General features: G+C 41.9%; 1 protein-coding gene across 1 annotated transcript; it reads right to left on the bottom strand.

The window, feature by feature from the left end:
* Positions 1-1589: 1589 nt before the first annotated feature.
* Positions 1590-2343, bottom strand: LOC116115723. The gene has a single exon (XM_031401882.1). It carries the CDS (start codon positions 2242-2244, stop codon positions 1930-1932), a length of 315 nt encoding a protein of 104 aa, XP_031257742.1. The 5' UTR covers positions 2245-2343; the 3' UTR covers positions 1590-1929.
* Between the last annotated feature and the right edge of the window lie 14659 nt (positions 2344-17002).

Genomic DNA, 17002 nt, shown 5'->3' with positions numbered 1-17002 from the left:
GAAACCATCACCAAACCAACCAAAGGATGATGATTTTTGCTTCGCCAGTTCAAAACCAATTGAAGAGAAAGGGGTGATCAGAGTAAAAGTTACCATGACAAAGAAAGAGGCAGCTCGATTATTGTCCAAGTGTAAAGAGGGAGGAGTTCTTGGATTCAAAGATGTAACTAATGAGCTTGTTCAAATACCAATGAATCGTGTCAGTGTTGAGTCGACTCCTTGCGCAAGTAGTCATGCAGTCCTCAAGAGCATCCCCGAGTAATTTTGTTTTCCTTGTTCTTTTAAAAAAAAAAAAAAAAAAAAATTAATTAGAAATTAATCATCAGTGTAATAGCATTTGAGGTTTTATTTCAGAAACTAATGTAAAATTTATATTTTCTTTTTCATAATTAATACATGTAAATAAAGGATTTTATATGAGATAGATAAAATGAAAGCCTTTTAATTATATGTAAATAAAGCAAACACTCTATAGCAATATATATATATATATATATATTGGAAGGCTATTTACCTTATGTTGCAGGCATAAAAAACTTCTGATACCTCCTCTAGGCCGTATAATAGTGTAAACCAGGGCAATCCCGTCTCATCCATATCAGAAACCTAGTGATGTTTGCAAGACGTGGCTCAAATTGCGGGGCGCCCCCCACCCCCCCTCTGAAGTAATAAAAGATGAAACTCCAGCATCAGGTTAGTGTGATGAATCCTTCAAAGAAAATTTAACTGATACAAAATAATACATGTCAATAAAATCAAATCAACCACGCCAACTATTATTCCATCATCAAACATGCTCCAATTCCCCCTCTCAAACCCAACTTAAACGATGACCATACCATTGAATAAAGATGGCAGCTGCAACGGGCCTGGGCTCAGGGTCATGGGGTCGGGCCTGGGCCTGAGCCAAGGGGTACTTGGTCCCAACCTGGCCCATTGTCATCTCTACCATTGAACCACTCCTCTATAGGTGATAGCTAGATAGCTATATTAAATTAAACCTCAAAGGCAAAAACATAACGGAAGAGTAGGAAAATAGAATTTACACCATGAGTTATAATAGACTTGTCATAATCCCTATTTTTCTGAATGCTCATGAGAAGAGTTTCTGATATCCCTTTGTTTCCAAAATTAAATATGCGCATAGTGCCACCAAACTACTGTCTTTGCTCAAATATCATTGAAAAGTTAGCATTTACATTTACTTTTTATGATTTCCTACATTAGTTTAGCTGAAGCTGAAACTGAAGACTGCTGATGGCTTAAACTAAACTAAACACCTGATGGAAGATGTATCTAGTTACAAAGATAGTTATGATAAAGAAGTTTAATTGATTGACCAAAGTCACACCAGACAGACAGAGCCCATTGCCAACCTCCAACCTACCAGAAATTATTTAATGCTCATATTTATGAGCCTGAAAATTTTGACCTCAATTCTTTTCTTGATTTGAATATGCATATGATTTGAATCTCAAGAAACCATTTCAATCTCACCAAGTAAGATTCCTCTGGACTATCCATTTCATCAAAGATAAACAGAAGGCATATGAATAAAAAAAATAACATTATATTATGAAAATGTGTCATGTTTTTGCTGGATTATTGGTACAACTAGTACTTAATTACAATCAAGGGCTACAAGTACACGTAGATTACATCCCAAGTACAAATATTAGTCCAAAAAACCCTTAATTATGAAGTAATTATGGGTCATAAACCACATCTCAAAGTCTTAATTACTCACTTCTCAACCATTTTGGATCATCATCCAAGTCAAAAACCTCAGAGGACAAGAAAGAAGAAGATGATGAAAACCTCAAAGGAGAAAAGGGTAGTAGTCTAAGAAAAACCTGAAAAGGTATTTATATAACAAATTCAATAAGGAAAAATCTGAGAAAAAGGAGGAAAATTGGTTTAATAAAAGTTTCATCTATCCATCTCAAGAACTTCAGGGCCCTCCATTATACTCTCCAGAGAAGGTTTCCAAGCTTCAACTTTCCCTCTTTCTCTCCCAATTTCAGCCAAGACATCCTCTAATCTGTTCCCTTCATTTTTCTTCAGCTGAATCATCAACCACTGCAATTCCTCCTTTGTCAGAACTATCTTCACCTTTAAACCGCCACCACCGCCTTTAACACAATCCACACTCTCTTTCACAAACCCTTTTGTTCCCTCTTCTTGTAGCTGTTGCCTCGCCTCTTCCTCTCGCCTTTTACGGCCTCTCTGCATGCAATTTCCCATGTTTAATCAGAAAACTGGGTTTGGAAAATAAAAGAATTCTGTGAGAGGAAAGAGAAGCACAATATTCAGAGGTTTGGTATTGCATGTGAGGTTGTGGAGACAAGGATATTTATAAGCAAACCTAACAAAAGAGTTTACGTAGACTTTTTTTTTTCCTGGAGAACAAATACTGTAATTTTCTACTTAAGATAGTGACAAGCTTATGGTCCACATACGATTATAAAATCCATAGTTTATGCTTACGCCAACTTGGAGACCTTTGATGAGTCAGAGAATGATTCCTTCCCTTATTTAATGGAAGAAATTAAGACCAATGTGTGTTTACTGATACTTTATGTTCTGGTTCAAATTACTTAGTCGTTGCACGACTCTCCATTTGCCTTTGTATAAGATTTACCAATAATTTGTCGTTAGTCATGGTTATATGTTTTACTTGGTCTCCATGACTATGAGCTTGCGAAATTATTTGCATACGTTGACTGGTACTTGTCAATAAGATTAAATTTAGAACACAATTACTTCAGAGTCTTCTTGTATTTGCTTCTGTAAGCAGGAGAAGGTAGGTAGTTGTCATTTGTTACTACCCTTTTGTCTATTGGGTGAATGACAAGAAATTCAAAAGCAGAACACAAAACTATTAACAATGCGTAAGATGGAACCTTTAACATAACTTTTGTTGATGCTTGATTTTGACACAAATTATTCACACGTGAAAAGTGCTAAGTGAGCTTAGAAATCACACGTGGTATGGAAATGCTTAATTGAGTAAGGGGTGAAGAGCAATGTTTAAAGCAGTTCGGATGCTCAAGGGCAAATCCTACATCTACTGATATTGTATTAATGAGAGTAATGTCAGGTCGCATTCAGCGAGCTGAGTTATAGCTTTGAGAATACAAGAGAGAGAGAGAGAGAGTATATTATTCCAGAGTGAAATTAGTCAATCCCCGCACATGAGAGAGAAGACCTCTATTTATAGTAGGATGAATAAAAGTAATGATTACTAAATCTGCAAGTGGGGTGGATACCATACAAATCCTTCTTTGCGTCTCATTGCTCACCTGCCCGAGTGATTTCATTGACTTGTGCACGGATTGGATACGTGGACGATTCCCAACCATCCGCTGACCTGGCGTTCACCCACTGCACTAACAAGGGCATGCTACTCACGTCATCATGCGACGTGGCCGCGTCTAAATGGTTGTGAAACCTTCCTAAGTTCTGACCACCCCATGTTGACAAGACTCTGCGTCAACCCTACTTTTTTAAGCATAACAGAAGTCCCCTAGTTTTTAAGGTTTGAGAATCAAACCTTGAGAACTGCACAATTATGCCTTGACTTGCTATGCTCCGAACGACGTCTGATCGATCCGACCTGGCTGCAGGGTAGTGACTAGACATTTCCCTATGGGTGACTTGAAATGGTCTCCTTTCGCAAGGTCTACGACCTGGGTCAAACCCTATTCAGTGCCGCATTGATGCGCCTCTTATCTTAACCGAGGTTCGTGACCTGGTTATACTTAGCGCATTTTTGCTGAAGGCAAGGAGTCACATCGCTTCGCAACTGACATACGACGAAGAGTGTTCTGTCCTAACGACCTCTTCAGATGTTATCCATTACGCTTTGGCAACTAATCCATTAATGAAGTGCCTTTTACTCTGATAGACGTGTCCTATACGTAATAAGTGTTAGCCATGTGCATTAAATGTAAGTAATGCTGAAACGACATTCCTTATCAGAGCATTAAATGTGGATGAGAGTGCATTTAATGTGGAGGAGGGAAACGAGCCATCGCTCGATTATTTCAATGGAGAGAAGCGATGATTGGGTTTCTCAAAGCATGACGGTTACTTCTTCCTGCTGATTAACGACACATGGTCGCAATCAACAACGAGAGATGATTTCCATCCAACCGTTGCTTGGCTTCGGGAAAATCAATCACCACTTCCTCCACTGTAAAATCCCAGCTCACCTTAAGAAATGTCACAACTTTCACTTATTCAGAAATAGTAAGAAGTTTTTGTGAGATCAAATTTCCCATCCTTCAAGTTGGTGCGCGGTTGATGTTTACTGCAGAAAGTTCAATCCCCATACTCAAGAGGTAAGAAAGATCCTTCCATTATTTTCCTTTTTCTATTTTGGCAATAATAACGGTGGGCGTTTGTGGGCGGTTGAATGGAAAATAGGCTTTCCTCTAGGGTTTGAATCTTTGGGGGAGGTCTCCAAGGATTCTTAGGGTTTTTCTAGGGTTTAAGAAAGACACGATGTTTATCCTTTCTTCCACGTCATCATACAAAACTTTGTACGACGACTGAGTAATTCCTACATGTCACTCTTTTTCAGACCGTAGAAGAAATGAACCCTTCAACGACCAGGACAGACGAGGGAACAAGCTCATCGGTGCAGGACGCCCCAGCGGGTCCTTCACAGGAAATCCTGTCGATAGCCACAAGAGAGGAAATTCAAAAAGCGGTCGACCAATACACAATTAGCGTAGATGTCTACCAGCATTGGACATATACAGCTCGGAATCCGGCATAGGGAATGGCTGTGATCTCTAAGAACAAATTCAAATGTGGAGCACTGATTCCCTTTCATCCTTCCATAAGGTCGATCCTTGATCACTTTGGGGTCACACCTTTACAGCTGATGTCAAATGCATATATAATAGTCGTGGCTATGTATATTGCATGCGGCGAGAACGGTCTTGGCGAGCTAACTGCGCTAGAGCTCGGCTGCTCGTATTACTTAAAGAAGAGCAAAGACAATGACTATTTTTACCTCTTGAAGCGATCTACGATCGAGGGAGGGATACATAGTTACCCCAGTAACGTTAGGTGTATGAGACGAAAGTTTCTTTTTCCATTACGATGGCATTTGACATTTTAGGGAGTCGAGTAGGTCTTTCTTTCTTTCTTTTACTTGGTGAATTTTCTTTCTTTTAATCTTTGCTAACGAACTCTTCCATTTCTTCGTAATAAACAAGATGACCAGGTTGCCAACTCTCGTTGACTTCAACAGAATAACTGCCTTCGATCTTTTGCCCGAACAGAGTCACGAAGCAAGCCTGCTCTTGACAACCGTCAACTTGCAAAAATATGACTTTTTCAACCCCGAAGTGACCTTGGAATCTATATCGAGTAAGTGTCTGTAACCTTAGTCAATCTTATTATTTGCATGTAACGAACTGTTTTGCTAACGATATTCGCATGCAGCAACCATGCCACCTAAAGTGCCCAAGTCGCTGAGAGCTAAGGAGTTCACCTTTCATTAGGTCGGTGCCATGGGACCAGCCGGGGCACCCCCTAATAGTCTTCTCGTTGGAGGAATGTCGGCAGGGGTGCCGACTCAGCCAGCGGACGCTTCAAAACCTGCGACTTCTTGTCCTAAGTAGAAGACTATGACCCAGAAATCCAAGAAAAGGAAGCAACTTTGGGTCGAGGAGTCAGAGTCTAAGCTGGAGGGTTTAGGCATGCAGCTCGGGAGGTCGCAACCTTACTAGGCCTTCTACTCGAGAGGGTACCCCAAGGGCACGACCGACATTACACTTGCCCTTGAGGGTCCACTCAGGGGGCAAGGGAAGGTCACGGCTCCTGGAAAGAGAGCAAGCAAGGAGCCACTGGGTGAGACGCCACCTACTGCGAGAACGAGCATGCCTGTCCTAGATTCTATAGGACAACTCCTGCAGCACTTGCAGCCAGTGATGTTCACCCTGCTGGAGTGCCAACTCGCGGAGGCTTTTGAGCAGTTCATGGCCTCTAACCCCGTGGACTTGATGACCATGGCGTTTCAGCTACAAAGACAGGTAAGAGGGTTTGTCCTCCTCGATGACTCTTTTATATTTCCCTTACCTTTTTAGTGAAAAGGAATTTAACCCCCTGTTCCCTTTGTTGTGTAGTCTTTGCTCGCCATACACTTGGCCTAGCAGAAGACTCAATTGGGAGCTGCTGAGGGGCTCGTCGAGCTGAGAGAATAGAACGTGCGGCTGAAACGAGACTTAGAGGCTACACAGATACATATGAACCTATCCACCATTCAGACGAACCAATATTTTTTAGAGAGGAATGCCGCACTCAGCACGATGGATTTTCAGAAGGCCGAGCTAGAGAAGAGGGGAGAGAAGGTCAAAGAGCTTCAAAGGACAGTGACTAGACTCACCAACGAGGTTCGCGAGAAAGAGTTGAAGCTACGAGTGAATTCCGAGCGGGGCTTGCGAGCAAAATAGGACAGGGCACAATTGTGGGAAACCTCCGAGAAATAGAGGTGGGCACTTGAAGCAGAACTCCAATTGTCCTAGGGACGTGTCACTTCGTTAACCGAAGAGATGAAACGACAAGAGCTGAAAATCGAGAGGAGAGCCGCCGACTAGTCGATCCAGTCCATCTACGCCCTACGACCGAAGAATCTGAACATAGACCTCATCAACCTCCCGGATGACTACCAGAGGATCCTCGCTTCCATGGGGCAGGCCGATGAAGAGGAGAAAGGTCAAGGGTCTGGTCCAGAGGACGAGCATCCGGAGGAGTATGTTCTGGAGAAACCAGCGGGTGACCAGGTGGTTGGTGACCAAGTTGGAGATACTGAGGTCGCACATTTGGGGCCTAGGAACGAAGGCCAGTGATGGTTTCTGCTTCTGCTTTCCATAATTGTTCCTCTACTCGCATATCTGTATTTGTTTTTAATTTATGATAAATAAAGAGACTATTTCCTTAATTATTCATGAGTACTTATAATTTTTCGTACATCACAAGTATTAAACATGTGGACACCAGGTCGTTTTCTAACTATTTGCTATAGTATTTGTACAAATGATACATATATGAATAGAAAGGCACACATGCGAGAAATAATATTACATAAGAGTTATCTTATTTACAAGGCTTAAAAAGAGCAAATCTTTACAAGGAATTTAGAAAATGAGTTCAGAATTACTGATAATAGGGGCGAAGATATTTAGCATTCTAAGCTCGCGGTACCTCGGAACTGTTGAGCCTTTCAAGGCGATAAGTCCACGGTCATATCACTTTAGCAACGTGGTATGGGCCTTTCCAATTTGGCCCCAATACTCCCGCACTCGGTTCTCTTGTACTGAGAATGACTTCTTTCAAAACCAGGTCGTTGACCTGGAAGTTTCTTCTCCTGACTTTAGAGTTGAAGAATCTTTTCACGCACTGTTGGTAGACTGCTATCCTCAGCTGAGCCTTGCTGCGATGTTCTTCAACTAAATCCAGACTTGCGCGCATAAATGTTTCATTGTCTGTTTCATTGAACAGGTCTCTCCGAAGTGAACCAGTCTCTACGTTTACTAGGATCATTGCCTTGCAGCCATATGCTAGCGAGAAAGGTGTTTCTGAAGTAGAGATTCTCGGAGCTATCTTGTATGCCCATAGGACTTCTGGGAGGTTGTAGGCCCAATTACTCTTGGCAACGTCAAGTTTGGCTTTCAAAGTATGTTTGATGGTCTTATTGATAGCTTCAACCTGGCCATTTGCTTGCGGTCTTGTGACTGAGGTGAACTTTTTATGGATTCCCAACTCATCACAAAACTGCTTGAATTCCTCGTTATCGAACTGCTTCCCATTATCAGAGATTAGGGTATAAGGAATTCCGTAGCGGCACACTATGTTTTTAAAGACGAAGTCCTTGAGCTTTTTGGTAGTGATCACGGCCAAGGGTTCGGCCTCGGCCCACTTGGTGAAGTAATCCACCACGACAACTGCATACTTGACCCCTCCCTTTCCCACTAGCATAGGCCCAATAAGATCGATTCCCCACATGGAGAATGGTCAGGGGCTGATCATGGTTATCAGTTGGTGGGAAGGAGCTCACGGTATGTTTGCGAACCACTGGCACTTGTTACAATTTTTCACAAAGTTGAAGGTATCCTCTTGGAGTAGGGACAAGTAATACCCTTGACAAACAACTTTGTTGGCGAGGAATCACGCGACAGTGTGATTACCACAGATCTCTTCATGTATCTCCCTCATGATGTAGTCTGCTTCCTCATCGGTTACACATCGGAAGAGAGGGGCACTAAACCCTCGCTTGTACAATTGATATCCTATAAGCGTGTAACGAGCAACTCTAGTTCGCATGGTTCTTGCCTTGATTTTGTCGTTGGGCAAGGTTCCGTCTCGGAGATACTGAATAATTGAGGTCATCTAGAAAACTAACTCTGTCATATTCATGGCTTGTTCGGGCGAGTTGATACTCGGGATCTCTATGAACCAAACAGGAGTACTTTCCGACGCATCTGAGTCCAGCGACGAGGCTATCTTTGCTAAGGCATCCGCGATAGAATTACTGTTTCTGGGGATCTGCGTGATCGTGAAGTGCTTGAATGGCTCGAGCGCGGCCTTAACTTTCTTCAGATAACTGATCATGTTTTTTTCCTTGACCTGATATTCTCCCAAAATCTGGTTAACAACCAGCATGGAGTCGTTGTGAATGCTGATCGCGGTTGATCCCATTTCTTTTGTCAACCACAGACCAGCGAGCAGAGTTTCATATTCAGCCTCGTTGTTGGTCGCTTTGAACCCGAATCGAAGAATACCTTGGATGCGAGTCCTTTCGAGACTAAGGAGGAGAAGGTCTTCCCAACCCTTTTCCTGTTCGAGGATCCATCGACATAGAGGCTATAGGTTGATAGATTTAGAACGGTTTCCTAGGTGACGTTGTTGGTCTGTTGCTTGAATTCCTTAACCGGTTAATATAAGAATTTCGAAATGAAATCGGCAACAACCTGCCCTTTAATGGTTGCTTTCGGTCTATACTGCAGATCAAACTGACTTAGTTTTATAGCCCACTTGAGCAACTTACCCGAAGCCTTTGGTTTCTAGAGGACTTGCTTAAGCAGATAGTTGGTCAACACATAGATTGTATGGGTGTGGAAATAAGGTCGCAACTTCTTGGAGGCGATCAGCAGGGCATAAGCTAATCGCTCTATTTTTGGATACCACATTTCGGCATCCAGTAGACGTCTGCTCGCGTAATATATTGGTCATTGGACCCTGTCTTCTTCCAGAATTAGAGTTGTAATGACAGCATACTGAGAGATGGACATATATAGAAGAAGAATTTCTTGAGGGAGAGGTTTGGACAAAAGAGGTGGCTTTTCGAGGTGTTCTTCAATGCTCTGGAATGCCTGTTCACACTCGAGAGTCCGTTCGAACTTCTTGTTGGCCCTAAGTATATTAAAGAATGGCAAGCAACGATCTGTTGCCTTTGATATGAAGCGACTGAGTACCGCTATTCGCCCATTGAGACTCTGAACCTGTTTCAGTTGGTCGGGCTTTTCATATCAAGGAGAGCTTGGATCTTTTTGGGGTTGATTTCTATTCCCCTCTGGTTAACCATATATCCTAGGAATTTTCCCGAGGATACTCTGAATGAACGCTTGAGAGGATTGAGCTTCATTCTATACCTCCGGAGTATACCGAACATCTCAATGAGATGCGTTATGTGATCTGAAGCGACATGCGATTTTACCAGCATGTCATCAACATAGACTTCCATTGATTTCCCGATATGCTCGAAAAACATTCGGTTAACTAGTCGCTCTAGCATTCTTTAGGCCGAAGGGTATAACCTTGTAGCAATACAGCCCCCGATCTATAACAAAGGAGGTATGCTCTTCATCCGGTGCATACATCGAAATCTAATTGTATCCCGAGTAGGCGTCCATAAAACTCAGTAGCTCGTGCTCGAAGGTGGCACCAACGAGCTGGTCGATTCTCGGTAAAGGAAAGTTGTCCTTCAGACAGGCTTTGTTGAGGTTGGTGAAGTCAACGCAAGTCTGCCATTTGCCGTTGGGCTTCTTTACCAAGACCGAGTTGGCAACCTAGCTCGGGTAGAGTGCCTCCCAGATGGATCCATTTAGGAGAAGATTATCTATCTCCACTTTAAGGTAGCGTATCGCTCTGGATTCATTGCTCTTCTCTTCTAGTGGACCGGCCTGACCTCGCTGTCGATATTCAAGGCATGGCATATGATATTCAAGTTGATCCCGACCATGTCGGCATGAGTCCATGCGAATATGTCGATATTTTCCCTGAGGAAGCCGATCAGGTCGCTGGTGAGCTGGGGGTTGAGATTATTTTTTAATTCTCAACACTTGGCTCGACTCGGCTCGGCTCGCTCTAATCGACCGATACTTAAGATAGGTCCTCAACCAGCCTACTACAAGGGCATTCCTAGATACAGGGGTCAATGTTGTCCTTAGCTGGGCTAGGCTATGGCTCGATCCTATTGATCGCCATTGCCTATTTAGGGATGCCGATTGGAGTTTCTTTTCCCTTGCATGCCATCTGCACTACCCTTACATAGCAGTCACGAGATGCGCGTTAAGATCCGTTCACTTCCCCTATCCCCGTCGGGGTGGGGAACTTCATCTTTAGATGGTAGATTGAGGTGACTGCTTTGAAGCTTCATAGTAGAGGTCGTCCCAAGATGCCATTGAAAGCAGATAGACAGTCCACTATTAGAAACTCTGTCATTTTGGTCATTTCATTGGTATCACCCAACGTGACCAGGAGCGAGATCGTCCCCTTGAGAATCAAATGATCCCCAGTGAAACCATACAAAGGGATGGAGGTAGGCTTCAGATCGGCCTCATCCAGTTTCATCCTTTCAAAAGCTCAATGGAACAAGATGTTCATGGCGCTTCCATTGTCCACCAACATTTTGTGGACCTCACACCGCTCTATTTCAGGTGTGATGACAAGAGCATCATCGTGGGGATGATGCAATCGTACCGTATTTTTCTCAGAGTTGCAAACCTTCGTTGGTCGTGGTGTTATGCTCATCACACTTATGGGGTCATGATGGGCTACGCGGGCATACCTTTCATGGGCACTTCGCAAATTCCCTGTGAGATGTGGTCCCCTAAAGATGATTCCTACACTGTAGAGACCTTTGCGACCATGACACTTTTTTCCCGGTTCCTCTTGATTTTTCTCCCGAATAGGAGCAGAATCATCGACATACTCTTTAAAGTGCCCCTGCTTAATGAGGTCCTCAATTGCTTGCTTAAGGGCTCAACACTCATCAGTGTGGTACTTTTATCCTAATGATAGCAACAGTACTTTTTATTATTCCTGGTTGAAGAAAGATTTTTCATATGCGCGGGCTCTCCGAGCAAACAAGCCTCCTCTGACTTATCCAGAATAGCTGACACTGAGGCATTCAGATGAGTGTATTGACTCTTGTTGCGATCGCAACGAGGAACTGGGGCGTAGGATTTCTTGGGCTCATATTACTACTTCTTTCCTTTTTGTTGATCGTCATTAGCCCATCTGCGATCAGTCCTCCTGTTCTTCCCCCCGATCGAGAGCATTGTCCGAAAGACTGTGGTCGTGGCGGTTAAGCGCAGCCACGGAGTTTTCAATGTGGAGTTATTATTTCGTAAGGTTGTAGAAGCGGGTGAGGGAAATATCGTCCTCAAACTACAGCTCTTTCCACAAGTCTGTCTGTGGGCAAACTCCCGCGATAATAAGAGTCTGAACGGACTCTTCAGGAGTGTTAGCTACCTTGTGGAGCTCCTTGTGGAACCTATCAATATAAGATTGGACGGGCTCATCCCTCTCTGTCCTTATGTTACTCGGGTACCTTAGCGATATTGAGAACTTCCTGTTCGCTTGGAAGTGTCTCAAAAATGTCTAGCTCATTTGAGGTCACGAGTTGACTGATCCCGCTGGGAGCGACCTGAACATCGCTTGGCATGGGAGGTTAGGGTTACCGCCAAGTAATGGCATTTTGCCAAGTCAAAGACTTGGTGGAGTTCCATGAGGTTGTTGAACTCGTACAGATGATCCTACGGATCAAAATTCCTATCAAATGCTCACATGTCAAGCATTCTAAATCTTGACGGGAGGAGAGCAGCTAACACTGCCAGAGAAAAGGGAGATGTTCTACGACCTACCCTTGCTCATTTCTCTAAGCCTTAAGTTGATCCAGAGCTCACTGTAGCTCCTCGATCTGAGATAGCGGAGCTAACTGGGGCTCACTTTCTGCAACGTGGGTTCGACCTTCACAGTTCCGATTGAGGAAAGACTGTAAGTCGGATTCCTCCTCGCCTCGACCGGCAGTTCCAGCCAATCTTGACACACACTGGCTGGAGTCGTGTGATGACATTAAGTGATTCGAGGAATCTTCCCAACCTCCGTTGTGGTGCGAATCGACCCACAGATGGTGGGAATCCCTTGCACGACGACAATCAAAGCTGTCATTTTGGCGATAATGGAAATCTCCCCACCTTGCACTTTTATGGGAGTGCTCGTGCGACGTGACACGGGATGGCTCAGGCCGCAACATGTCACCGAGTCGCAATGCCATGAGTGTTCTACCCGGGGCATGATCGGTGTTTGCTGGTCCCTCAGAGCCTTTGGGTCCACTGTGCACCACTTGCTTTCCCTTTCTTTGACGCGCTGCAGTGCGCGCGGTATGAGCTTTTACCCTTTTCCATGCTTTCACGCAACCTGCAGGCATTTTCGACGGTGGCACCGCCTCATTGGATTTGGGTGGCACGACCCGATCCAATCAGTCTAGCCTCTGGCTAACCGTTTGGAGAGTATTGTTGAACCTCTCTAGTTTACCTGCAGTCTAACCTTTTCTGCGCTTTCACGCGACCTGCATGCATTTTTTACGGTGGCACTGCCTCATTGGATTTGGGTGGCACGACCCGATCCAATCAGTCTAGCCTCTGGCTGACCGTTTGGAGAGTATTGTTGAACCTCTCCAGGTAACTTATGACGGCTGGATCAAGCCGTGAGCTTGAAGGGATATCCCCCATGATATTTCCTTAGGTTGGGGGCACTTTGGGAGAAGTGTCCTCGTATACCTGGGGGATCTCTTCATTGCCATAATTGGTTTGCTCCGATTCGAAGCCGCGAGTCATTTGCTGTAGTGGGACCGATTAGTTAGAAATTTTCCTAATGAAGAACAGATACTAAATCAGGCCCTCCTTCTAGCGTCAAATTGTTGATACTAGATTTTGACACCAACTATTCGCACGTGAGAAGTGCTAAGCGAGCTTAGAAATCACACGTGGTATGGAAATGCTTAATTGAGTAAGGGGTGAAGAACAATGTTTAAAGTGGTTCAGATGCTAAAAAACGAATCCTACGTCCACTGATATTGTATTAATGAGAGTAAAGTCAGGTCGCATTCAGCGAGCTGAGTTATAGCTTTGAGAATAAGAGAGAGAGAGTATGCTATTCCAGAGTGAAATTAGCCAATCCCCGCAAATGAGATAGAATGCCTCTATTTATAGTGGGATGAATCAAGATAAGGATTACTAAATCTGCAAGTGGGGCGAATACCGTGCAAATCCTTCTCTGCGTCCCATTGCTCACCTGCCCCAGTAATTTCGTCGACTTGTGCAGGGATTGGATACGTGGACGATTCCCAACCATCGGCTGACCTGGCGTTTACCCACTGCACTGACAGGGGCATACTACTCACGTCATCATGCGATATGGCCGCGTCTGAACTGTTACGGAACCTTCCTAAGTTTTGACCACCCCACGCTGACAAGACTCTGCGTCAACCCTACTTTTTCAGGCATAACAACTTTAATCACCAGTATTACACAGTCAAAAGCCTTTTGTAAAAGTAATTCTTCATACTTGATTGTTTTCCCTTTTAGAATTTGAGTCCACAACATGTAATTCTTGAAAGCTGATGATACTGGTTTCTGTATTTTAGTTCATTTTCATAGGATTAATTAAAGATGGTTACGTTAGATTTATCTTTACTTCCGTAATTGAAGGAGTCAAATTAAAGGGAACCAATGAACTCCGAGAGAGCTTATATATATATATATATATCATGCATGGCAATTGTATATATATTATTCATAGCTTTGCTGTTTACTTGGAATAAGATGGAGTTGAATAATTTATAGTTATACAGAAACTCTTGGAAAAATTTGCAAGAAGAATAGAAGTTTATATTCAATGGCTTCTTTCTTTACTAAAATTTTCAATTCCTGGACTTTTTCAATCTTTTAACAGTCGGGTCTAAGAGCTCCAGGCCAATTTTTTTTAAATGTTTTACTCTTCAATCTACCAATCCACGTGGTCAATATAGCCTATTGTGCCAGAATATTATATGGCATAAACCGATAAGCAGAATATTAAGACTTTGATAGGATGGAAAGGCAAGAACAATTGATCATCAAGACCGTTATTAAGGGACAGTATATGTGACATTTCTGCAGTACCAGTATTTGTTCATCCATGGCGGGTAGGCTCTTTCTCTTCTCTCAAGATAAACATAAACAAAAGCTAAAAGAGAACTGCCAAATTGGATTTGGTTGAAGTCTGAATTTCTGCACTCTGATTCAAAAGAAAAGTCTACCAATGTCTCATCTGTGTCACTATTATTGACCATTTTATGTCTCGATACAGAATTATTGACAATTTTATACTTTTATAAGTAATCAACTACAGGAAATCTGGAGACAACCCTTTTTCATAATTGTTTTAATTATTCATTTTCAAAATAATATTAACTTAACGGATAATACTATACTTATAATTAAATCTTTAAACTTATAATATTATATTTATAACCTAATTTTTAAATTTTCTCTTATAACTCTGATATGATAGTTCGTAATTAGTCAGTTCATAAATAGATTTTACCTATTTATTATGGGTCTCGCTTGTTCAATTGCAAGCTTTTACATCGAAATTGTGAGAAAAAAATTATAAGATATGTCACTGGTAAAATAATGTTCCAAAGTGATCAATACCGCACACTAAATAGTCGTCTTGAACAATAGAGTACTTTTCTGTATTGCACACTTTTTCCTAGCCATCTCTTAGCATTTTCTTCATGTTAAAAAATTCCTAAATCCCTCCAAGCTTCTATATATACCGCTCCCCATTTCACTTGCTCAATCACCTCTCAGTATTCAGTTTATCACTATAGCTATAGTTTTCTTCTCTTTCTTAATATCTCTCCATCAAAATGTTGAGCTCTTTTGTGTCTTTCTTCAACAGAGATCAATTATCTTATCAAGTATTGGAGCACAGGGAACCTAAGCCTGCGAACTTCATATACAGAGATAACTTGAACAAGAACAAGAAGCAGAAACTATCACCAAACCAACCAAAGGATGATGATTTTTGCTTCGCCAGTTCAAAACCAATTGAAGAGAAAGGGGTGATCAGAGTAAAAGTTACCATGACAAAGAAAGAGGCAGCTCGATTATTGTCCAAGTGTAAAGAGGGAGGAGTTCTTGGATTCAAAGATGTAGCTAATGAGCTTGTTCAAATACCAATGAATCGTGTCAGTGTTGAGTCGACTCCTTGCGCAAGCAGTCATGCAGTCCTCAAGAGCATCCCCGAGTAATTTTGTTTTCCTTGTTTTTTTTTTTTTTTTTTTTTTTAAATTTATAAATTAATCATCAGTGTATTAGCATTTGAGGTTTTATTTCAGAAACTAATGAAAAATGTATATTTTCTTTTTCATAATTAATACATGTAAATAAAGTATTTTATATGAGAGAGATAAAATGAAAGCTTATTAATTATATGTAAATAAAGCAAACACTCTATAGCAATATATATATAGTTAATTGCTGTTAACGCAGTGTTTTATATCATTTAAGAAAGCAATATATATATATATATTGGAAGGCTATTTACCTTATTTTGCAGGGCATAAAAAAACTTCTGATACCTCCTCTAGGCCGTATAATAGTGTAAACAAGGGTAATCCCATCTCATCAATAGCTATCAGAAACCTAGTGATGTTTGCAAGACGTGGCTCAAATTGCCCCCCCTGAAGTAATAAAAGATGAAACTCCGGCATCAGGTTAGTGTGATGAATCCTTCGAAGAAAAATTAACTGATACAAAATAATACATGTCAATAAAATCAAATCAACCACGCCATCTATCATTCCATCATAAAACATGCTCTAATTCCCCCTCTGAAACCCAACTTAAACGATGAACCATACCATTAAATAAAGACGGCAATTGTACCCGGATTTTCGGGTACTCGGCCCGTACAGACTGAGCATTACTCGCTGTTTGCAGGAATGCATGGGCCTGGGTATGGTTTAGTTTGGTTTTAGTCAAACCCAAGATCTCTTGTCCATCATATTAATCTATACACACAAAAATATGGTGATTAAAGCAAGAGATACTAATAATTAAATTAATATGAATGACAAAGAAAAATACATCAAAGATTGTCCAGGAGAAAATAAATTATAGAAATTAACATGGGCAGAGACTAGAAGTCACAAAAAGCTCATCAGTGAGGCCTGGGTATTACCTGACATCCCTGCAACGGGCCTAGGCTCAAGGGGTACTCAGTCCCAGCCTAGCCCATTGCCATCTCTACCATTGAACCACTCTTGTACAAGCAATAGCTAGATAGCTATATTAAATTAAACTTCAAAGGTAAAAACATAGGGGAAGAACAGGAAAAGAGAATTTACACGATTGTTCTACATTTACACAAAAAGTTATAATATACTTGTCATAATCCCGATTTTTCTTTGAGTGCCATTCTAATTGAATGCTCATGAGAAGAGTTTCTGATCTCTCTTTGTTTCCAAAATTAACCATGGGCATAGTGCCACCAAACTACTGTTTGGGCTCAAATATCATGCAAGGCCCATATTTTTATGTACAAAAACTTTAATTAACGAAAGCCCATCAGAGAAAACAATTAATAGCTAGCTGCCACATTTGTTCTGGGAATTTAGTATTTTGAAATGTATTTATGCTAACAATCAATTGCA

This window comes from Pistacia vera, unplaced genomic scaffold (assembly GCF_008641045.1).
Source record: "Pistacia vera cultivar Batoury unplaced genomic scaffold, PisVer_v2 Contig1013, whole genome shotgun sequence".
In the NCBI taxonomy this organism is placed as follows: domain Eukaryota; kingdom Viridiplantae; phylum Streptophyta; class Magnoliopsida; order Sapindales; family Anacardiaceae; genus Pistacia; species Pistacia vera.
This window is presented reverse-complemented; position numbering and strand designations above follow the sequence as displayed.

What these genes read in the sequence shown, in the direction of transcription:
- LOC116115723 (XM_031401882.1), bottom strand. Translation starts at nt 2,244, where the DNA reads ATGGGAAATTGCATGCAGAGAGGCCGTAAAAGGCGAGAGGAAGAGGCG.